Raw genomic sequence first — 25,303 nt, forward strand, 5'->3', positions numbered from 1 at the left:
TTAATGTTCTAAATCAGGAAATTCTAATTACATCCTAAGACTTAAAACCTGCAAAACAGCAATTTAAAGGTGAAGCATGTCATTTCTGCATTAGCAGTGAATTGCAATCTGACTTTATTAGCATGATTACAGCTCAACATTTGACTCCAAAGAGTGAATATTTATCAATATCAATTTAATGTATTTGTCATAAGTATTCACCCCCTTTAACATGAAACTCCAGAATCATCACTGCTGCAGCCTTTTGGTTGTAAGTGGCATAACTGCTTTTGTGTGGTCAAGGACTTTCGATTGATTGTAGCATAAGTGAGTCAGCACTGTGGAAGACCATGATGAGAAAAACCTCCAAAGTGGCGTCACGAAAAAGTAATTGAAAAGCACCAGGCAGGGGAGGATTTCCATGTCATTGAGCTTCCCTTGGTGTAGCAGTTAAATCAATAATTAAGAAATGGAAAAATATGACACAGCAGTAAATGCACCAAGAGCAGGACGTCCTCAAACGGTGCGTCATCGTGCGAGGAGGAGGACACCAAGAGAGTAATGACAAGTCTCAATGAGCTACAAGCTTCAGAGAACTGATGCTGAAGAGAAGCTACTGTTGAATATTTTATGCAATATTTCCGTTACAGTACTATCAGACATGTTTAGCATAAGCTAAATACTGCGCATCATCAGAAATACACCATCTCTACTGTGAATCATGCTGTGAGGATCTTCTCTGGAAGGCTTATGAGAGTAGAGGATCAAATGAATGCAGCAAAATAACAGGGAAATCATGAAGCAATACCTGAGTCAGCAAGACACATGGGACCTGGAGAAAATTCGTTTTTGACCCCAAGAATAAAGCAAAAGGTACACAGGAATGGCTTTTAAAACTACAAATTATGTTCCCGAATGTTCAAGAATCCAGAATTTATTTCAATAGAAAAATTATGGTCCGTGTACTTTTGCGTCCATTCGTTTTTCCTTTTTTAAACCAGATATGAAATATGGAAAATGCGGTTTCTTTGTTTTTTATTTTAACACTGATGAATAGAATTAGCAGATACAAGCTAATTTTCTTTATGCAAGATTATTATTTTGTGAAAAATAATATAAATGATACATAACTTGTTTTTTAATATGTAAAAATGCTAAATTTTGTTTTGCGTCATACACACAGACGCTAAAGCGCCCTCTAGTGCCTGTTCCTCTGGCGTTAACTCACTTCAAGAGCCTGCCTAAATGACATTGATTAATTTTCATTCGTTAAATTACTATTATTATTATTTTTACATTTATATTTTAACCTAAAAATTACATTTCTATACATTATAGCCTCTTGTTTAGCGCTCTAACATTATCGAGTTGCCGCTTGTGGTCTCAATCCCGTCATTTTGCTTTTTACTCTGTTTTATATGAATAAAGGCCAAAACGACATCTAAATTACTGTGACTTTTTCATCTGGCTCTGTGTTTTATATTGTTTTATATTGAGAAATTGTTTGGGATTAGAGTCACTTAGCTATGCTATGCTGTTCAAATTGAAAATATACCAACATTTGTTATGATGACAAAATTATACCCCAATATGTAATGACAAAATTCCCATGCCCTTTGCCTCAGTGAAGGTTTGACATGAAATATTTCTCAATTACGTTACGGCCACGTCGCTGGACATTAACGCTTTACGTGGCTTAATCCTAAAACAACATCCAGGGAGAAACTATTTTCTCGCACATTTTTTTGTCATCAACAACATCTGCTACGACAACGTAAACAAAGAAGGAAGGACAATATTTTTATGTTAAGCGTTTATAATGGTTTTCTATAAGTGGAAAACGCGGTTGAAAGCGCATTGCCTTCATATTCGGCCTGACCTGCTTGTCTGCATATCTTTATTGGTCATTTAATCAGTGTCTTAATGCATTAAGCGTTTTCTTCATAACTGTGTTTTATTTTCTAGGAAAATGCTTAATGTGTTATTGTGTTTATAGCGGGCTGCTTATAAGGTGTAGTGAATTTGCTCCTCCAATATCACCTACATTAAGCCACATTAAGCACTTATTTTTCATGTTAAGCACTCAGAATGTCTCAGTATATTATCTCTTGGACATGCGGCAATATCGGACCCCTCGTGAGTGAGAATGGGATGGAAATCAAGTGAAGTACGGCCGATTATCATGTTTCAGAGACATGGCTCTCGAAAGTGTGGGAGAAACAACAATTTTACAAAAGAAAAGAAAACTTGTAAATTGACATTTCTTCGACTTTAATTTGTCCTTTTTTAATTTTGGTTTATAAAGATGCAAAAATCATAAACAAAAATCTGAAAAGAAGTCAATATTTATTTTATGCACATGAAATTTGTGTATTCGGTTTGAATTTAAATTTTGGTATTCACAATAGCATTTAAAAATACAACAACCGTTCGTTTTTTGTTTTTCTTGATGGGGTTAAAAAACGAAAAAGGAATGGACGCAAAAGTACACGGACCAATTATGTTGCATGGTCTTAATGCATCCTGACTGAACTACAGCATCACACAACTACTAAATACTCACATAACTGGGGGGTGAATACTTATGCAAATGAACGTTTAATAACTATGAGACATTTTTTTTTTTTTTTTTACATTGAAATCAGGCTTCACTTTGACATGGAAGAATATTCTTCAGTTGATCAAATAAATGCATGTGATTCCATGTTGAGAAAAAGAAATATCTAAAAGGGGGGTGAATACTTTTTATAGGCAATGTATGAGTAAGTTAAAGTTTTAAAGCTACAATTTTAAGGTAGTTTCCCTAACACTGGGCCTCATTCATTAAACGTTCGTAAATATACGAGCAAATTCGCGCGTAAAACAGACCTTGCCGAAAACTCTTCTCTGGATTCACAAATGCTTCGTAAACATCAATTTTGATAGTTAAATGTGTACGTTAATGAATTCCAATCATTCGTAAATAGGGCACGTGCACGCTCATTCACAATTAGCATGATCCATAGCCTATGAATTACAACTTCGCAAACTGGGGTGTCCAGGAACGCTGTGGAATCTTCCGGACTTTCTTCTCAGGATTGGCTCCAGTATACTGCATAAATGCAAAAGAGACTAATAGGCCATATGCCTAACAATAAAAATACAATTAATATGTGTCCACCAAAGCTTTTTTAGCCAGCTGAAAAAATGCTAAGCTCCAGAAAACTGCCATGGGGGCGAATGCTTTTTTACAGGCACTGTATGAGTAGCTTACAGCTTGAGAAGCTACAGTTTTAAGAATGTTTCCCCAACACTATATGTGACAGTGACAATGTCAAGGTCATGGGTTTGATTCCCAGGCATAAAATGTGTACCTTGAATGCAATGCAAGTTGCTTCTGCCAAATGCATATAAGTAACTGTAAACGTAAAGGCAAGCCTGCAGTACCTGTAGTTTCTCTGATCTTGGGCAACCTTTGGCATCCCTCTCGGCCCGACTCTGTGCCAGCTTGTCCATGGTGTTTCCGCAAAAACGTTCCATCTACATTCTGATTTGGATAGCCAAGACCTTTCAGAGAGGACTCCGTGTGCAGGTGGACGCTATCGACCGTGCACAGAGGAGAATCCATTGGCGTCACGCAGCTGCTGCTTCCCGTACTGCAGCCGGCATCGATGGACGAACACTGGGAGCTCTGCAGGGAATGAACACCCTCGCTCTGTAAAGATGACATCCTTTTGGACAAGTGGTACTCGTACAACCGCGTCACCTCTTGTTCGGAAGAAGCCGCCTTGCTCTGTTGATGCTCATTCCGGGCTCGCTCGATCAGAAAATGTTCTTTGGCGGGGGAAGTTGCGTTCAAGTCCGTGGAGTCCTCCAAAGTGACTTTTTGCGTAACCCCGTCGGTGTGCAACAGACCGCTATCGCCAGCCACCTCGGAGTAAATGTGCTCTTCGGATTTATTATTCAGAATCATATGCAATCTTTGATTGCTTTCGTGAAATGCATAAGACATCCTCTCCATGTCAAAGGGACCTGAACGCTGGGAATCTCGTCCGTTGAAGTTGTTGTAAATCCCGACAAGATCCTCCACGTGTGATTCTGCATCAGCGCTCGATTTCCCCCCACCATCGTGCTCCTCGATCTTCGGCATTCCCATCATCACATCCCTGTGCATTTTGTTGAAGTAGTCCGTCAACGACTTGGTTTCCATTGTTTCCGGTTCCATCTCAAAGTGGTCCGAGCAAAGAGTGGCGACTGCGGAGGACTGGGGATCATCTCGAATGTTACACGCCGCCAATCGAAACTCGGTCTCCTCTTCGGCTAGAGTTTGGTACCCTTCTGCAGTGGCTACTAACATTTTCAGAGAGTTTTCGGAGAGTTTCTGAGCTGCAGCCAGCTCTGAGCTCTCCGTCATTTCGGAGGAATTTGTCTCATTCCCAGAATCAGAGGAGGACTCGGGACTAAAGGACCGAGATATTTCTACACCTGTGTGTCACAAAGAGACAAACATTTTAGCCATCACACCATACGCAACACCACACGTACTGTATACTTTAAAATAGTTTATTTGTACAAAACGTTGAAGGCTATGAAATGCAACAAATACATGAACAAAAATGAACCACAAATTATAATGAGATCACATTTACATCGCTAACAAAACAAATGCACGCACAATACATGGGGCTTGCATTGAACACAATGGAGTACGGAGAAACAAAACCAAAATAAAAGAATGGCTGGAAGGTCCTACAACGTCAATGAATAAACGTTACTATAGTGTAAGAACCTGAACTATTGTCCGATTGTGGGTGAGACTGTTCCTCAGAGGCCGCCAAGGCCTCCAGAGCTTGTAGTGTGGAGACAACGGCGTCATTGAACACTTCCTCGCTCCCACCGGCCACCTGTGTCGGCACTGAATCGATCAGCGACACAGGGATGTCATTTTTTAGCAAAGCTATGCTTTTACGGTCTTGGTGGTCATCTTCATCCGAGCTATCCCTGAACCCGGGCGGCGGAGCGGCTATTGCCAAGTTCAACGACTGCAACAGGTCATCGTTGTCCTCCTCATCGCCGCCTTCTGGAGGCGGCGGAAGTGAGGTGAGGTCAATGATGTCATCGCTCGATTCCGAGAGCGACAGGAGAGAGTGTGCTTTGTCCTTCATCTCCCCCATCATCATCATCATCATGTCCTCCTCGCAACTAATGTCGTCGTCATCTTCGGCATCGTCCGTAGTCTCGGCGTAGCAGATATCGTGCAGCAAAGGCTCCTCGATGCCTTCCGTTGTACCGAAGATCTTGGCATCGCCGTAGACCATGTGGGAACCGTACTGGAAGCCGTCGACCTCCATCGATGCTTCCAGAGGCTTGTAGTCTTTCTGCTGCGCATACATGTACCGGTGTTCCTCCAGCACCTCTGGGATGTCCTCCATCAGTCTTTGGTATCCCAAGTTCTGAGGGTTCACAGATTCCAGGGGAGGATCACCAAATATGAAGGACACCTTGGCGCTTCTGGGCGACTCTTGAGGTTTGCCTTTCGGGACATTGAAGTAGGGCTGTGGATGCATGTGGCTTCCTCTGCTTGCCCTCTCTGCCTTCTCGTCCATGTGCATACGATGCGACTGGTGGATTTCAGAGACGTTGGGGGCAATATCACACTCTCTTCGCCCACAGATGGCATATTCAGGGTGGGACTCGTCGCATCCGCCACAGGACGCATAATTCCAGTCGATTGCCTGGTAGTTGTGCTTGACCCTTGAGTCATGTCCTTAGACAAAACAAAATAAAGAAGACGCCAGTGTCAATGTTTTATTGAAGTATCAGATATAAGCACCTTAAATCAGTGGTTCTCAACCTTTTTGAATTAAAAAGGACACACATTGTCCAATATAGTATGCCAAAGTACCCATTCTCACTGCAAAAAAAAAAAAAAAAAAAATGCTCTTTCTCAGTAGTTTTGTTTTCTAGTACAAATAGCAAAATATTCTGTAACACTTAATTTTGATGGTCCATTCAACTAACTATATGTAACTTGTATTTAAATGGTCCACTTTAAAAATCCTACTAACTACAAGTAACTACATGTCAACTAGCATTTATTGAAGTATTAGTGCTTAATATCTACTTACTCTTTATCTAAATGGTCCACTTTAAAAATCCAACTAACTACAAGTAAGTTTGCAACTACATGTCAACTAGCATTTATTGAAGTATTAGTGCTTAATATCTACTTACACTTTATCTAAATGGTCCACTTTAAAATCCAACTAACTACAAGTAAGTTTGCAAGTACATGTCAACTAGCATTTATTGAAGTATTAGTGCTTAATATCTACTTACTCTTTATCTAAATGGTCCACTTTAAAAATTCAACTAACTACAAGTAAGTTTGCAACTACATGTCAACTAGCATTTATTGAAGTATTAGTGCTTAATATCTGCTTACACTTTATCTAAATGGTCCACTTTAAAATCCAACTAACTACAAGTAAGTTTGCAACTACATGTCAACTAGCATTTATTGAAGTATTAGTGCTTAATATCTACTTACACTTTATCTAAATGGTCCACTTTAAAATCCAACTAACTACAAGTAAGTTTGCAAGTACATGTCAACTAGCATTTATTGAAGTATTAGTGCTTAATATCTACTTACTCTTTATCTAAATGGTCCACTTTAAAAATTCAACTAACTACAAGTAAGTTTGCAACTACATGTCAACTAGCATTTATTGAAGTATTAGTGCTTAATATCTGCTTACACTTTATCTAAATGGTCCACTTTAAAATCCAACTAACTACAAGTAAGTTTGCAAGTACATGTCAACTAGCATTTATTGAAGTATTAGTGCTTAATATCTACTTACTCTTTATCTAAATGGTCCACTTTAAAAATCCAACTAACTACAAGTGAGTTTGCAACTACATGTCAACTAGCATTTATTGAAGTATTAGTGCTTAATATCTACTTACACTTTATCTAAATGGTCCACTTTAAAATCCAACTAACTACAAGTAAGTTTGCAACTACATGTCAACTAGCATTTATTGAAGTATTAGTGCTTAATATCTACTTACTCTTTATCTAAATGGTCCACTTTAAAAATCCAACTAACTACAAGTAAGTTTGCAACTACATGTCAACTAGCATTTATTGAAGTATTAGTGCTTAATATCTACTTACACTTTATTTAAATGGTCCACTTTAAAATCCAACTAACTACAAGTAAGTTTGCAACTACATGTCAACTAGCATTTATTCAAGTATTAGTGCTTAATATCTACTAACACTTTATTTATTTTTATACACAGTCTACTAATGATCTAATGAGAGTTAGTTGACAAGATACTTATAGTTAGTAGACTGTCTAAAGTGGACCACTGAAATAAAGTGTAGCCAAATATTCTTAAATCAAGATACATTTGCTGGAGAAGTGACTTATGATGTTAATTTTGTTTTGTTTTTTTAAATATGTTTTGAAATGAAGCAAATTCATGCTTAAAACAAGAACAAATATCTGTTGGGGTCAGAAAAATAATTCAAAGGGAAAATTAGTTTTATTTTTCTAACCCCACTGGCAGAGATTTCTTGTTTCAAGCATAATTTCAATAATAATTTTGATAATAAGACTTAATATCTTCAGTCATTTTGCTTCTCCAGTAAATGTATCTTGATTTAAGAATGTTTAGATATTTGTGCTGGAAAACAAGACAGAAATACTGAGGAAGAGCATAATTTTTTGCAGTTATCGGAAATTTAGTCAAGTATTTCTGCTGTAATTATGACAAAGCTGCTTGTTTTGAAAGTATTTTATTAAAAGACACTGGAAGTTCTGATAAAGTATATCAAATTAATTAATCATGATTGATTTTGTAAATCCCAAGTTTCAAATGTTCTTTAAAAAACATCAGTTATGAGGTGGATTTTACTGAGTTTTTAGCATTTTAATTAAGTTAGATTTCTTTATATAAAATTAAATAATTTATGTATACATTATTTTTTTTCACAAACATTTTGCTCTATTCTTATATTCTACATTCACTATTTATTTTTTTTTTTTGGATTCACAAATTTCTTGATAGTTTATTCTATTCTATTTTTCATTATGTATGTGTATAACCATAATTCTTTGCTGGTTCTGTTTGTTTGAACTAAGAAAAATCATTTCGCTACATTACATCACATGTAAAATAAATACAACAAATAAATAAATGACCTTGAACCTTTAAGTCATACTTGGACGTTTGTAGCTGAAGTTGAGAACCACTGCCTTAAATCTTCTATTTCAAACTGACAAATGAATTGTTCATATTATGTGGAGCGTGTAGATTTTGTGCTCTCACCTGCAGTGTTGCTGTTGTTGGCCATGTTGAAGATGGACCTCCGTGAATCGACCAGCAGTCTGTAGTATCCGGCCGTCAAACACGCCAGGTTCATAGCATCACTGGACTCCATTATAAGTGTGATGGGCTTCAGAAACAAAGAATATTTTGCATAAACAATCAGTAAATAAAGCAATAACTAGATAAAAGAGATGCTGAAAAAAGGGATATTGTTTGTAATATTTTTAACTAAAAATGATTTGGTTATACTTAAATATATCTGAATGTCACTGTATTATATGGCCAAATATTAAATCAAGTGTTTTCTGTAAACAAACAATGCTCTTCTTCGCTTCATCCGACGCACCTTAACATCCAAGACATGGAGCTCCACTCGTACGTTCCTCTCGTCCTCCGTGTACATTTCGATCCGGTTGACGTGGCTGAAATCGGCCAGCAGGGCCACCAGGTTGGTCTTGGTGTTGATCACATGACTGATGCCGTACCGCGGCCCCACGAGCAGCGTCACCTCCGTGTGTTTCTCTCCTTGCTGTCGGATCACAAACCAGAAACAAGAACAGCTGCTTAAACAGCGTCAGATCGCAGTACCTAATATATAATGTAATAATTAATAACTATAATAATGTTATAATTATTGACCAGACGCCGAAACTTCATTCTGTGAATGAATGTGTCTTTGCACTTACGACCAGCGTTGACTTGAACACTCGTCCTCCGTAAAGCCTGAGATCGCTCAGATATTTCAGGTAGTGGACCTTCGCCTGTAACGCCGTCAGCTTCAACACAGAGAACACATCTCGTCAGAATGAGAGAACTGAAAGTGTAACTGGTATATATATATATATATATATATATATATATATATATATATATATAAAAACGACTGATTGCGTGTGATAAAAGTGTGTTTACATATATGTCTGTACTGTGTATTTTTATTATGTATATATATATATATATATATATATATATATATATATATATATATATATATACACATATACATATATATATATATATATATATATATATATATATATATATATATATATATATATACACACACACACTTGGCAGATTATTGTAGAAGTGAAATAAATTATGAAAGTGAAAAAAAAAAGTTATAGATGTTTAAGTTTATGAAAATGTAAAAATATAATTGTTTATATTTTATAATAATGTTACAAAACATGTTTTACTTAAACTTCAAGAAAACCAAAGCCAAAAATATCAACATTCCAAATTTGAGGTTGATATCTCAAAAAATGAGCTTTCAGTAAGATTTTGTTTGCAGTACCAAACTTTAACACTAGATGACACCCAAGCTCCATTACTGACCATTTAAGGGCACCTCCATTTATGGTTTGAGTGATATGAACCATATATTTCCATATTTTCATACATTTTATGAAGAGGACATCCTATTCAGAAGTAGTATGGACAGTTTGACAGTATTTGATTTGAATTCGATCTCTCATAAACACATAATTAGAACATGTATGTTCATTATAGCTCGCCGCCGCATCACAAATGGCGAATCTATCATTTTTTCTTTTATCATTTTAAAACATTTTTAGACCTTTTTTGCTAAAAAAAAAAAAAAAAAATTATTGGGATATTATATTTTGAACTCTTGGCATGAAAACAAATTGGTTTTCAAATCTGGTGACTGATTTTCAAAATAAAGTACAGAGGAGCAGTAATTTATTAATTTGTAACAAGAATATTTCCAATGCAAAAAATGTTTTTCTTGCTTAGTATTTTTTGTCTTATTTCCAGTCCAAATATCAAAAAATTCTTAAATGAAGAAGCATTTACTAGGTAAGTAAAATGACATAAGATATTATATATCGTTTTCAATTGAGTTTTTTCTTAAAACAAGCAAAATGATCTGCCACTGGGGTAAGAAAATTAATCTTATTCAAATGGAAAACCAGATTGGCGGATAATTTTGCTTGTATTTGTTATCATGACAATATTAATCCATGTTATATTATGCATCGAGGAATCTGAATTCTCAAAGACAGATCGATTTCAATTCCACTTTTCTCATGCACATCAAGCTGTGAAAGTTTCTTCACCTTTTTCCCAGGAGGCACCAGGTTCTGGTTGGTTTTCAGAATGTGCGTGAGAGCTTTCTTGATGTTCTTCTCTTTCATGCTGGACAGCACCGCTGGAGGCAGAAACTGCGCCAGACCCCACTCCTTTCTTTAGAGACACGGCGAGAAGGAAGAGCTTTCACGCTCAATTTCAACATTCTTCGCAACACTCAAACACCTTTTGATCTTTTCTTCTCATTATTTAAAGCAACTGTCACCAAAAGATGAAAATTCTGTCATCATTTACTCGCCCTCATGCTGATCCCAACCGCAGCATTCTCTTCCCTCAGTGAAACACAAAAGAGGGAAGAACATTTGAGCTTCTGCTCTTCATGCAGTCAAAGTAGATTTATACGGCCGAGCTCCAACAAAAAACACCATAAAAGACTGTAGAAGTCGTCCACATGACCAAAGTAGTGATTTTTGTTTTAAATGACACTACAAGTTCAATTAAACCATCAAATCTGAAATTCTTTTTTTGTGTTCCACAGATCAACATTATTCCAGGAAGGCGAGTAAAACATATTTTGGAAACACTTTACAATAAAGTCTTATGTTAGTTAATGCATTGTGATTAAATGATTTAGATCATGTTAAGTAACATTGGAACATTATTGTAAAGTGTTACGAACATCTTTCCTTCAATAACTGTTCTCAGACATGACTGTTGAACTCACTCGATGTATTTCAGAGAGACTTTCTGCGTCTGTTTGGTGCTGAGCGTCAGGATGTACATCTGAAGAGCGGCCAGACGAAGAGCCGTGTCGTATTTGAGCTCCGAGCCGAAGCGCTCCTGCACCACGTCCTTACAGCTCTGAGACAGAAGAAACACAGACATAAACCTTCATCAGAGATTCTGAACATCGTAATCCCAAACAGGGCTGGACCACAGTGTGGTATACACCATATGCACCAAATGATGATGTTGAGATGTTGATACTCTGCACAAAATGATGCTCTTCCTCAGTGTTTCTGTCTTGTTTTCCAGCACAAACATCTAAACATTCTTAAATCAAGATCATTTACTGGAGAAGAGAAATGACTGAAGATATGAAGTAATTAGTAGAAACAAAATGAAAAGCATGCAAAAGTTTTCTTTATCATATTTAAATGTCTGAATGAATGAGCCGAGTCGAGCGTCACAGATGAGTTACCTGAACATAGAGGTAATCGAAGGCAACAGCGTCTCTCCTGAGAAGATCCACTGGATCTTTCGGAAGGAAACTGATGCGGAAAAAGCATTTCATCTTGTGTGAGCCGGGCCTCTGAGTCACCTGAACACAAGAACCATTCAGACCTCTCTGGATTTATGTTTATGAAACACTTTGCCGTTGAACCATCCATCCATCCATCCATCCGTCTGCCATTCCAATCCATCCATCCATCCATCCATCCATCCATCCATCCATCCATCCATCCATCCATCCATCCATCCATCCATCCATCCATCCATCCATCCATCCATCCATCCATCCATCCATCCATCCATCCATCCATCCATCCATCCATCCATCCATCCATCCATCCATCCATCCGCCATCCATCCATCCATCCATCCATCCATCCATCCACCATTCCCATCCATCCATCCATCCATCCATCCATCCATCCATCCATCCATCCATCCATCCATCCATCCATCCAATCCATCCATCCATCCATCCGCCACTCCCATCCATCCATCCATCCATCCATCCATCCGCCATCCGCCATTCCCATCCATCCATCCATCCATCCATCCATCCATCCATCCATCCATCCATCCATCCATCCATCCATCCATCCATCCATCCATCCATCCATCCATCCATCCATCCATCCATCCATCCATCCATCCATCCATCCATCCATCCATCCATCCATCCATCCGCCATTCCATCCATCCATCCGCCATTCCAATCCATCCATCCATCCGCCATTCCATCCATCCATCCATCCATCCATCCATCCATCCATCCGCCATTCCAATCCATCCAACTCATCCATCCATCCATCCATCCATCCATCCATCCATCCATCCATCCATCCATCCATCCATCCATCCGCCATTCCATCCATCCATCCATCCATCCATCCATCCATCCATCCATCCATCCATCCATCCATCCATCCATCCATCCATCCATCCGCCATTCCAATCCATCCAACTCATCCATCCATCCAACCATCCATCCATCCGCCATCCATCCATCCATCCATCCATCCATCCATCCATCCATCCATCCATCCATCCATCCATCCATCCATCCATCCATCCATCCATCCGCCATTCCATCCATCCATCCATCCATCCATCCATCCATCCATCCATCCGCCATTCCATCCATCCATCCATCCATCCATCCATCCATCCATCCATCCACCATTCCAATCCATCCATCCATCCGCCATTCCAATCCATCCATCCATCCGCCCATCCATCCATCCATCCATCCATCCATCCGCCATTCTAATCCATCTATCCGCCACTCCCATCCATCCATCCATCCAACTCATCCATCCATCCATCAGCCATTCCAATCCATCCAACTCATCCATCCATCTATCCATCCGCCCATCCATCCATCCATCCAACTCATCCATCCATCCATCCATCCATCCATCCATCCATCCATCCGCCATTCCAATCCATCCATCCATCCATCCATCCATCCATCCATCCATCCGCCATTCCATCCATCCATCCATCCATCCATCCATCCATCCATCCATCCATCCATTCCAATCCATCCATCCATCCGCCATTCCAATCCATCCATCCATCCGCCATCCATCCATCCATCCATCCATCCATCCGCCATTCCAATCCATCTATCCGCCACTCCCATCCATCCATCCATCCAACTCATCCATCCATCCATCCGCCATTCCAATCCATCTATCCGCCACTCCCATCCATCCATCCATCCAACTCATCCATCCATCCATCAGCCATTCCAATCCATCCAACTCATCCATCCATCCAACCATCCATCCATCCATCCATCCATCCATCCATCCATCCATCCATCCACCATTCCAATCCATCCATCCATCCGCCATTCCATCCATCCATCCATCCATCCATCCATCCATCCATCCATCCATCCATCCATCCATCCATCCATCCATCCATCCATCCATCCATCCATCCATCCATCCATCCATCCATCCATCCATCCATCCATCCATCCATCCATCCATCCATCCATCCATCCATCCATCCATCCATCCATCCATCCGCCATTCCATCCATCCATCCATCCATCCATCCATCCATCCATCCATCCATCCATCCATCCATCCATCCATCCATCCATCCATCCATCCATCCATCCATCCATCCATCCGCCACTCCCATCCATCCATCCATCCATCACAAAAAATCAAAATAAATATTGTTTTGTGTGTGTGTGTGTGTGTGTGTGTGTGTGTGTGTGTGTATAGCGTCAGGGTTTTGTGTCTTTCATTATTTTAACTCAACTCTCTTCCAGTATCATTTCTCCTGCTGTGTGTCTCTATATTCAGCACAGGACATCATTCACCAGCACACACCTGTGTTAACATCTCCTGCTCGTGCAGAAGCATCAGCTTCGTCGCAGATCCTTCCATCTTGTGTTCCAGCATCAGAGAGAAGTGCTCGATGCTTTTAATAGACAGCTTCTCTTGCAGGGTCAGAATAACATCCTTTCAAACAGAAGAACATCTCTGTCATCTCTGACGTGATCCCTGATGAGATCACGTCCACATTCAATTACACTACCGGTCAAAAATACAGTAAAAATGTGAAATATTATTCCAGTGTAAATCAGCTGTTTTCAATGTGAATATATAGTAAAGTGTAATTTATTCCTGTGATTTTCAGCATCATTACTCCAGTCTTCAGCATGTGGCAGCAGTGATTTGTAGATAATACACCTCTGTGATGTTGAAATACCTTAATGGAGGTGTTGGAGTCAAACTTGAAGGATTTTGTTTGTCCGTTTTCCAGATACACCTTCAACACGTTTGGCATGAAGAGCAGAGAATTATCCTTCACCGACTCCTGCAGATGAAAACAGTCTGTTAGGGGAATCCATCATGTTTTTAATAAAGAGCTGGCTTTTATCTGTGATGATAGCAGTACAAAAACATACATCTGCATCATTATAATGAATAACCTCTAGTTGTGCCACTAATTAAGATATATGAATGAACGAACACACTGATTTATGTAACGTGTGTCCTCTTAATCTTACTCCAGCGCTGAAATCTCTTTCACCAATCCTCTTATTTAAATCACCTGACTCACAATCCAATCAATCTCAGATGAATATAATCAAAACCCAACATTTTTTTCCTCACTGAATATCAGAAATGTCACATTATGGAAGTAAAACTCAAAATAAAAAAAGATTATAACATATGACATGCTTTCCAAGCCAAACGTGTCATTTTTCCCTTACCGGTACTTGTCCGTTAATAATGACTTCTTCAGCAAAACGCACTTTGACCGGATTGGATTTCAGCTTGGCCTTTTTGGCCGCACTGATGAAGGCAGATTTAGGCGACTGAAGGGGAATAATAGGAACAAAAGCAGAAAAATTACTGAAATATTAATGTAAATCAAGTCATTATCATTTGAGACAGAAACTAATAAGCCGGTCTAGACAGAATCTGCAGCAGGGTCATTATCGTTAACTAAAACTGAAGCGAAAAAACTTCTTTTTTTCTTTTGTGTGTGTGTATATATATATATATATATATATATATATATATATATATATATATATATATACACACACACTAAAATTTAAAAAGTTTTAACACACTAAAAAGTTAAAAACATGAAATCAATTTTGTTACTTGAAACAAAATTAACTGACATAAAAACATCTGAAATAAAATATTTAGAATAAAATATAAAGAAATAAGCAGATTTAGATGGAATATACAGCATTTTATTGTTAACTAAAATGTAAACCATAAAAATGCATTTTTGTTACTTGAAATAAACTGAGGCAAAATAAGCAGGATTATTATTGTTAACTAAAATTAAAGCTAAAAACATTATTTTTGTTACTTGAAATAAAATAAACATGATCTGAAATAAAATAAAATATAAAAAACTGCAGCAGGATTATCATCAATAACTAAAATTAAAGATAAAACAAAAATCGATTTCGTTACTTGAAATAAAATAAATATTAACTAAAATAAAATGATATATTTAAAAAAAAAACATTTTATTTATTTTTAATTAAAAAAGTAAAATAAAATAAGCAGGTCTAGATGGAATATGCAGCATTTTATTATTTTTTTTTAATTAATTTTATGAAAATTAAAATCATAAAAATCCATTTTCGTTACTTGAAATAAAATATTGAAACAATGTAAGATAAACAAATTGCAGCAGGATTATTATTGTTAAATAAAATTAAAGCTAAAAACATAACAAATATATTTTTATTACTTGAAATAAAATAAGCATTAACTGAAATAAACTAAAATTAAAAAAATATATATTTATTATAAATGAGTAAAAATAGACAATCTGCAGTTGGATAATTATTGTTAACTAAAATTAAAACTAAAAACCTATTTTCATTTCTTTAAATAAAATAAACATTAACTGAAACAAAAGATATTTTTAAAAATCTGCAGCAGGATTATTAAACAAATAATTTTTGTTACTTGAAATAAAATAAACCAACAGAAAAAGAAAAAAAAAATCAAAACTTATTTTATTTCAGCTAGTTGCCAAGGTAACATTTCTATTTTCCATTTAGTTTAAAGTCAAGTAGTAAAATAACTAAACTAAATAAATTAAAACTAACAGATAAAAATACTTTTTTTTATTTTTTAAAAAGGCAAATACACAAAACAAAATGACTAAAACTTTAACTAAAATTAAAGTAAAAACAAATAGAAATCGGCTATAAAAATAAAACCAAATTTAAAATATTAACAAACACTATAATATTAAATCAATGACAGTGAAATAACACTGATCTGCAGACTTTTTATTAATGCTTTTTGAGATTGGAGCAAAATCTGCAGAACGGATTTAAACGTGTGCTAAAATTAGCCGAAATACTGACAAACTGTGTTGTTCTTCACAATAATGATTGATTAGTGACTTACGGGGTACGGCTGCACCACCGTCAGGATGATGGACTCCTTACAACTTCTGCAAAAAACAAGAGCAGATTCTCCATCAGGGCTGTGATGATGATGATGTGCTTGAAAACACACCCAGATCTTCATCACATTCTCTACAGAGTCAGACACGTGATGAGTTGAACTGAAGAACACAGTGACTGGATGAAGAGCGACACACTCGCAGGATGATGGAGTTCAGTACCTGACCAGGTCGATGACCCGTTCCCGCGGGGCCGAGCTGACGGCTTCATCGTTTATCATCACGATCTCGTCTCCTGGGATCAGCTTCCCCTCCGAAGGACCTCCTGCACGTCACACACACACACACACACACGTACGTGTTGGGTCAATAAATCAGTTTCTGATTTAGATACTTTGATTTCTACACTCAAGATGCATCAAATGACTCGACTCTCTGAATAAGTGCTGGTGTAGAAGTCCGGGATACCTGGAGTAACTGAACGAACCACCACAGGTTTCTCGCTCCCCGCCACGAAGCCGAAGCCGAGCACCGGATCCCGCCTCATTTCCACCTTTCGCGGTGCAGGAGGGACAAACTTATCCACATCAAAACGCACTTCCTCCAAAGAGCTGGACTGTGAGAGGTGACTGAGAGAACGAGAGGAAGAGTTTTGATCATTTAAAGCCTTCCACATTCATGAATCAAACATGAAACAGCAGGAGTTCAACATGTTCATGGCTTATTTCTGATCAGTTCATTCAGTAGACGTTATTGTGAAAAGGTTTTGATGTCATGATTTTACTTTAATTTTAGTTAAAGTTTTAGTCATTTTGTTTTTGTGTTTTTTGCAGTTTTTATCTATTAGTTTTAATTTATTTAGTTTGTTAGTTATTTTATTACTTGACTTTAAACTACATGGAAAATAGAAATGTTACCATGGCAACTAGATGAAATAAAAAAATAAGTTTTGATTTTTTTTAAATTTCTGTTTCAAGTAACAAAAATTATTTGTTTTTAACTTTAATTTTAGTTAATGATAATAATCCTGCTGCAGATTTTTAAAATATTTTGCTTTAGTTAATGTTTATTTTATTTAAAGAAATGAAAATAAGTTTATAGTTTTATTATCCAGCTGCAGATTTAGTCTATTTTTACTCATTTCTTTAAAAAAACAACAACTATAAACTATATAAATATATATTTTTTAATATTTTAGATTATTTCAGTTAATGTTTATTTTATTTCAAGTAATAAAAATATATATTTTATGTTTTTAGCTTTAATTTTATTTAACGGTAATAATCCTGCTGCAATTTGTTTATCTTACATTGTTTCAATATTTTATTTCAAGTAACGAAAATTGATTTGTATGGTTTAAATTTTAATAAAATTAATAAAAAAAATAAAAAATAAAATAAATAAAATGTTTTTTTTTTTTTTCAGTCACTTTATTTCAGTTAATGTTTATGTATTTTATTTCAAGTAACGAAACCGATTTTTATTTATCTATAATTTTAGTTATTGATGATAATCCTGCTGCAGTTTTTTGTATTTTTGTATTTCAGTTCATGTTTATTTTATTTCAAGTAACAAAAATAATGTTTTTAGCTTTAATTTTAGTTACCGGTAATAATCCTGCTGCAATTTGTTTATCTTACATTGTTTCAATATTTTATTTCAAGTAACGAAAATTGCTTTGTATGGTTTTAATTTTAATAAAATGAATAAATAAATTAATAAAATGCTGCATATTCCATCTAGACCTGCTTATTTATTTAAATTTTTTTTAAAAATAAATAAAATGGTTTTTTTTCCAGTCATTTTATTTCAGTTAATGTTTATTTTATTTCAAGTAATAAAAATATATATTTTATGTTTTTAGCTTTAATTTTAGTTAATAATAATAATCCTGCTGCATATTGTTTTTATATCTTATTTTGCCTCAGTTAATGTTTATTTCAAGTAACAAAAATGGATTTTTATGGTTTAACAATAAATATTCCATCTTATTTCTTTCAAAAACTTTTAAAAATAAAAAATAAAAAATATATATATATTAAATATTTTATTTCAGTAAAAGTTTTTATGTCAGTTAATTTTATTTCATGTCATGATGGTGTTATTCAAACATGATTCAATCTTTTTTGTGCTCTACTAGAACAGGTTGATTATTCTCCTCATATTCTGTCAGTAACGCTCTGTTTACTTCCTGTCTCTATGAAGCCCCTCCTTCTGTGCTCTGATTGGTCGGCTGGAGCAGTGTGTTGTGATTGGTGTTTGGGAAATGTCCCGCCCCTTACCATAACCGCCAGTTTCAACACACTACTAACTAACTCAACCAGGCCCCGCCCCTTTATTCTGCGCATAAATTATTATTTAAATGAGGAATACTGTGAAGAAAACTCAAGATGGAGTTCAGAAACACTGATATAGAGAAGAACTGGAACTGTGCAGAGCTTTTCATGTTCAAACAGCAACATTTTCAAACTCTTTAAAGAAGTAGGAATATAGGAAAGCTTGCGGATGCAGTTTTTCCCTCAGGTGTCCGGATTACACAACTCTGATTGACCTCTTTCATAACAGCAACACCTGAGACGGGAGGTTTGATTGATTCAGCCACAACATAGTAAAAACCCAGTGGAAATGATGATTGGCCTCGGCAGGAACATCAATGCTGCGGCTGTCACGGCTCTCAAGGTTCCCGGGAACCGTAATTTAGGGGGAGGTGAACAATGACTTTGTAGTACAAAAGGTTCATGAGAAGAAGTGCTACAAGTGAAAGAAATTGCTGCAAATGTTGATGACCCGGTTACACACTGTAATCATTCAAAGCCATCGTCTGGCAGAGTTGAGTCACCGCACAGGAACACGCTACACGAAACACGCCATCTGCAGAATAACTGGATGAAAAGGGACAGGTTTTGTCTGAACGCTGCACCGTGTGTAAACGAACACTGTGAAACACAAGGCACACGTTTATTAGCCCGCAAACCACCACAATGAAAGCAGTTTAACGTTTGCAAATTAAGACATGTTATTAGTATTGTAATTTTACAGTTGTACTATTTATGTTTATACTGTTTATTATTATTGCAATATATTTATCACTTTGTCTATATATTTTTTAAATGATGAGCACTACAAAAATCACATTTTATAGTCATATTGAATGGGTCAAAAATAGTGGGAATAAGGACGATGAAAACTTTTTAAAAACTGATAATTTTATGCTTAATGAAAGAGGTTTGAGTTGGTTATTGTAAAAATACAAATTGTAAAAATAGTTTTTCCCAAATTGTTTGCCCACAATTTGCTTCACAAATCCAAAAAGTGAGTTAAAAAGTAATTTTTCAGTTGTATAGAATTATTTTTATTTTTTACACAGATGCAGCCGGGAGCAGCAGCTCATTTGCATTTAAAGGGACACGTACAAAAACGGCGTGTTTTTGCTCACACCCAAATATGGTGACTTATATTACATCTTGTAAAATGGGGCGTAATAGGTCCCCTTTAAATCATTCTAGAATGAATAATTCTTTATAAATGTATCTATTCAAGTCAGTATTATTTCATATCTCAATGTATTTCACAGAAAAACGAAATATTGCATTATCAGTTTTTTGTTTTTTTTTTCCAATATATCGTTACGGCTCTATTCATGAGGAGGAAACATGAAACTAGGACAAACAAACTTAATGGACAATTAAAAACATTAAAGTCATCACAAAACTGCCCACAAAATCATGGCAAACATTTCAACATGTGTCACAAAATAGACACTTTGTACTTTGGATGTGTTAATGTTGCCTTCAGTTCAAGTTGGAATGATTTAATTTACGAGATGAGTGCATGTAAACACCAGAGTGAGTGTGAACGGAAGAATTACAGCAGAAACAATCACAGTTAATTGATCATTTTTGAAGAATAGCTATAAAGCTTGGTTTTTGAGAAGCAGACTTTTGCAAAACTACACTGTAAAGAGTAATACGCTATATGTACATAACATTTTGGCAACAGATTACAAGCAATATTATTAATTAAATTCTGAGTTAGAATGAATCAAAATTAATTCCTTAAATGTCTACCGTTTAAAATTAGTACAATTTAAGTAAAATATTATTTACACAAAAATATCTGAATAACGGACAGACGTCAAAGATGAATTAAGAACTGGCATTTAGAAATAAATTAAGAAATAAATATTTATTTTTTATTACCAAACCCAAAGACACCTGATGATAAGCAGAATCACTGAAGGAAAGAGAAACGCAAGAATTAACAGAGGTTTAGATGTTGATTTTATTGAAAATGTTTGGTCACCAGTATGGTGATCAGTGTTTCATTTAGTTGGGCAGTTTGACTCTTTGCTTTTTATGTCAGTTTGTGGTTTTTGTAATGGTGTTTGCTAATTTTACACATTTTAAATGGTTGACTTTTAAGGAATTCATTTGATTAATTCCAACTCAATTCTTATATGTTGAATTTAATTAATAATATTGCTTGTAATCTGTTGCTACAATTTTATTGAGTAGATGGAGCTTTTTACAGTGTACATTTCCGAACATCTTCTGTAGTTGCACACATCTAATGTACATCGTTTGCTCTTCTTGAATTAGTGCTAAAAAAGCTTCCCGTCATGGTCCGCCTCTGAATAAAACACAGCCTTTGGTCTCCATGTGCAGCCATTATCTGTATTTCATCACTCAACGTAAGATTTTATTGAGAATTTAACAACATTATGTTTCTGCTTTACGCTCAGGTAACCAGCAAATGGCCTTTACATCACGTCTTCTCGCGTTTCACTAATGTAATCTGCGCTAGTTGCTCAGCGATTGCTCACTCTTTATATCATCTTGCATTTGTTCGTCTCTGAAGCGTGAGTTCTGTGCACGTTGTTAGCTAATTAAAGCCGTGGGCTGAAGGAGGCGGCGAGGAAGCGCCATCATTCTCGACACATGTTCCAGCGGAGCGCGAAGGGCTACAATTAATCTTTCAAGCCACGGCGAGAGCGCGAGAGGTCGTGCATGAGACGCTGCGGAACGCAGATACACGCAGGTTAAGCAACGGATCTGTAAAGCGCCATTAGTTCATTAACGGGTCTTTGTTTCATACATTTGGGATGCTGCGACACAAGTTTGTGGGTTCAAGGTGGTTTGGGCAAAATCTCATGTTTTTACTCAAAAAAGTCATTGTAAAATAGCCAATATACACACCTATGATGCTCATAGTAGCAACGTTGCTTCGCTACATCAAGGCAAGACGATACAGGTGAAATAGAGTAAAAAAATGATAACTAATACAGATGCAGATAGATAAAGTGCAATAAATGAAACACTTAAAAGTGCATTTTCCTTGTTTAGTATGGAACCAAAATCTCAAATCCCTGTAGAGTCTTGCCTTAAAACACATCTTGACTCATTTGACGCTCATTATTCATGTTATTCCATGTTCATTCATCTTGCTCACATGCAAATGAATTGACACACTTTTACCATTGCAAAGTAAATACTGTCACACCATCCAGTCCTAATAAAATGCACACCTTGAACGCACTGCAAATCTCTCTAGATAAATGCATTTGTCAAATGCATGAATATTAAGTGCATTCATGCAGTGACGACCAAATGATCCAGGTTAATGCTGGATGATCGCAGCGAGGCGAGCGCTGGAGATAAAAATATGAATGGGATTTGTGCCATCACTCTAACACCACAAGCCCTGCGAAAAACATATGGGATGCAGGAAATGCGTCGCCTCATCTTCAACCATGACCACCTGCTATAGATGGCTGGCTTCCCAAAGTCTTGAGAGCCACGGACACTGATGACCAGCGTAATGTCTTCATACTGTTATACTCATCAACAGGTGACTGAATAGATGGGTTATTATTTTAAACTCAAACTATGATGGAAACTATTGACTTAAAACTGTAGAAAATAATGCACAGTTGATGAAAAACTAGAAGCAAGTTCAAATAGAGCTGCAAGCAGCTATTAAGAGGCCAAGCACAAAGAAAGTAAAATCATCAGTAAAATATAGCATTTTATTTCATGTACTTTATTGTAGTTAGTGGCAATTTAATATTTTGTTCAGTTACAGCACCACCAACAGGCGCAATCCCACCACTTTTTTTATTTGTCCTCAGAGTGAGCCCATAAATAAGTGTGCCAAATTTGGTGAAAATATCTCATTTCTTTTAGGAGTTATAGACATGAGTACTTCAAAAATGACCCTTGCACAACTATATTGCATTTTTTTGCCACTTACTATCAAAATTTTGGCTTGAACGTACAGTCAACGATTTATGTTTCCAAATTTCTTACAGTGGTTTTGTCTCGATCAGACTAATGGTTTCGAAGATAATCGTGAAATTTTTTTAACACTACATCGCAACGTTGCAAAAACCATAAGGCGAAACTTTGGTATCGTTGGACTCGGCAAGGAATCTAAGAAGATGACTGCCATGAAAATAAGTCCATCACATCAAAAGTTAGCATGTGAATATTTGATTTCACCACTAGGTGGCGTGGTCTCGAAATTTCTCAGGCTACTTCAGGATGATGATGACCCATACGGAGTTTCATAATAGCAAAAATAACGCAGCATGTAGCCTCAGGTCATGCTTGCGATGACAGAATATGCTAAAGCGTGCAATTGGCATGCTCTTCTTCAAATTTGTTTGTGCATTATTCAAGAATGGTTGGGTTTACAAAAAGCTTTTGATATCTTTTTGCCAGAATAGTTTGAAGATGATCTGATTGTCATGAAAATTGGAGCAATCTTCTAATTTTGGAAGGAAAATTTTCATGACGGAAAATTTTGTTTTTGAACCCTTATGGTTCACAAGTCATTAGCGTAAACATGAGTGAAGATTTGGATAAGTGGTGGAGAGTTTGATCTAGACACACCAAATTTGCTGTAGTTAATGTTGGGACTGTCCTCTATCAGTGTGCCAAATTTCATACTTTCCTGCAAGTGGTTCCATGGGCTGCCATAGACGACCTGGGCAGAAGAATAACAAGAGCGCCAACGATACAATAGATGCCATCGAACCTTCAGCGCTTGACCCCTAATTAAATTAATCAATGTGGGATAAGACATCTCACACAGCAAACTCTAAATCAACATTGAATCAATGCATTTTGTGGCACTGAATAATAAATAATGCTTATCTTTTTATCATTTCAAAGCAACAATATAACACAATTAAAGACAAGCACGCAAAACATGTTCACACATGCTGGTAGTTTCATTTTCACTTGAAATAAATTTTGTTTGTAATAAATGTCATTTATTATGAATGCCACTTTAATTTATGTTTGTTTTCTACTTATATTTATCATTTCTGTTCTAAATACTGATAAATTTAAAAGTTCGACTTGTGCTCAGGTGCAACTTATTTTCCGGAAAATATGAAATACGCAAAAGACAGTGAATATTTTGATGACTGTCCTGGCCTGAAAATGTAAATGGTGTCATGCATCTTTATCCTTGCAATGCATTCACCTTTTGCATGGAACATAACATTATAAAAACTTAATATTTTTCAACTAAAGCCATATTGTATCTGATAAGTAACTTCTCATTAATGAGTGAATGCACATTTTTTTAGTTTTGAATGTTTTTTCTATGATTTAATTAATAATTTAAAATATTACAAGAACATATATTTAAAAACATATATTTTTATCAATATTTATGAGAAATTTTATTTGAATATATTATTATATGTAATTTATAAGAACATATAATATGAGAATTACCAGGATGAACTCCATTGGTTGACCCGGTTCGACCGATAATCAATAATTTTGATAATATGAAATACACAAAACCCTATCATTATATTAAATTTATAAGAACATATAATATGAGAATTATTGAATTCCTCTGAACTTACAACTCATGACTGCACAAAACTGTATATGCAATGTATAAAAACTACACATTCTTTTTCAAACAAAGCAACATGTTATCTAAAAGAAAAATTCATAAACTTTTACTTTCAGACGAAACAGAGATGATAAACAGCCTGATTCTCCTGCAGTGGCTCATCAGTAGAGTGATCTTCATTTTCAAACCCTCTTTACTTTTTCAAATTTAGACTATTTGGTCTATGAAATTAAATAGAAAATGTATCTATGAAAAACAATACACAAGCAGACAAAGTACTAAAATGAACAATCCAAACTGTAATGAACTTGTGGACGATAAGCTCACATCACCTGTTTGACGGACGTGTGAATAAAGCACAAATGACCTGGAATGATGATTATTCATGATTTCACTGGCTGTCGCCTGATTTGATGTGGCGATGAGTCACGGCGTTATTCAAATGACTCATCTGAAACATTCACATCACAAGACAAAAGACACAATCACAAATGCCCTCGCAGGAAGTGAACGACAATCGGACAAAAGAGCACATCGGCGTTGGGACTAAATGCCAAACCAAGCACGCAAAACTCACTGCAACTTCCTCCTCAAAACAAGCTGCTGCTGAGAAACTGTTTTATGAACCGGCATTTTTCCAGACAACCAGCAGGGAGCAAATCTGATCCGGCATGAGAGGTTGATAATTGCGCTTTTATTTGGTTACGTGAATTATTCCGGTCAAAAGCTCCAGCTAAATGCTTCTGGTTAATGGACTCTCATCTGGGCCATTACAGCCTCTCATCTTACCTGACCAATCAAATTAACCAGGTGAGGCGACTGGGAGAAGCTCTCATCGCTCTTTGAGAGGTCTATCACCTACATAACCAGCACCTTAACTCAAATAAAACCTCATTTCAAACACTCTCCACAGACAGCAGCCCTGTGC

At 36.3% G+C, this 25,303-nt stretch overlaps 1 protein-coding gene across 11 annotated transcripts in view; it reads right to left on the minus strand.

Moving 5' to 3' along the window:
* frmpd4 (FERM and PDZ domain containing 4) overlaps window positions 1-25,303 on the minus strand; it is a 73,972-nt gene that overhangs the window by 4,463 nt on the left and 44,206 nt on the right. For all 11 annotated transcript variants that reach the window (XM_048194851.1, XM_048194852.1, XM_048194859.1 and 8 more), the window contains 14 exons: window positions 16,969-17,129; window positions 16,723-16,825; window positions 16,503-16,548; window positions 14,825-14,929; window positions 14,317-14,424; window positions 13,935-14,066; window positions 11,555-11,674; window positions 11,078-11,214; window positions 10,383-10,509; window positions 8,988-9,077; window positions 8,648-8,830; window positions 8,302-8,428; window positions 4,748-5,725; window positions 3,406-4,443 (listed from right to left, as the gene is read on the minus strand). In XM_048194851.1, the coding sequence (XP_048050808.1) occupies window positions 3,406-4,443; window positions 4,748-5,725; window positions 8,302-8,428; window positions 8,648-8,830; window positions 8,988-9,077; window positions 10,383-10,509; window positions 11,078-11,214; window positions 11,555-11,674; window positions 13,935-14,066; window positions 14,317-14,424; window positions 14,825-14,929; window positions 16,503-16,548; window positions 16,723-16,825; window positions 16,969-17,129 (3,455 nt within the window). The remainder of the gene's footprint in view (window positions 1-3,405; window positions 4,444-4,747; window positions 5,726-8,301; window positions 8,429-8,647; window positions 8,831-8,987; window positions 9,078-10,382; window positions 10,510-11,077; window positions 11,215-11,554; window positions 11,675-13,934; window positions 14,067-14,316; window positions 14,425-14,824; window positions 14,930-16,502; window positions 16,549-16,722; window positions 16,826-16,968; window positions 17,130-25,303) is intronic.

Source organism: Megalobrama amblycephala, linkage group LG6 (assembly GCF_018812025.1).
Source record: "Megalobrama amblycephala isolate DHTTF-2021 linkage group LG6, ASM1881202v1, whole genome shotgun sequence".
NCBI lineage: Eukaryota > Metazoa > Chordata > Actinopteri > Cypriniformes > Xenocyprididae > Megalobrama > Megalobrama amblycephala.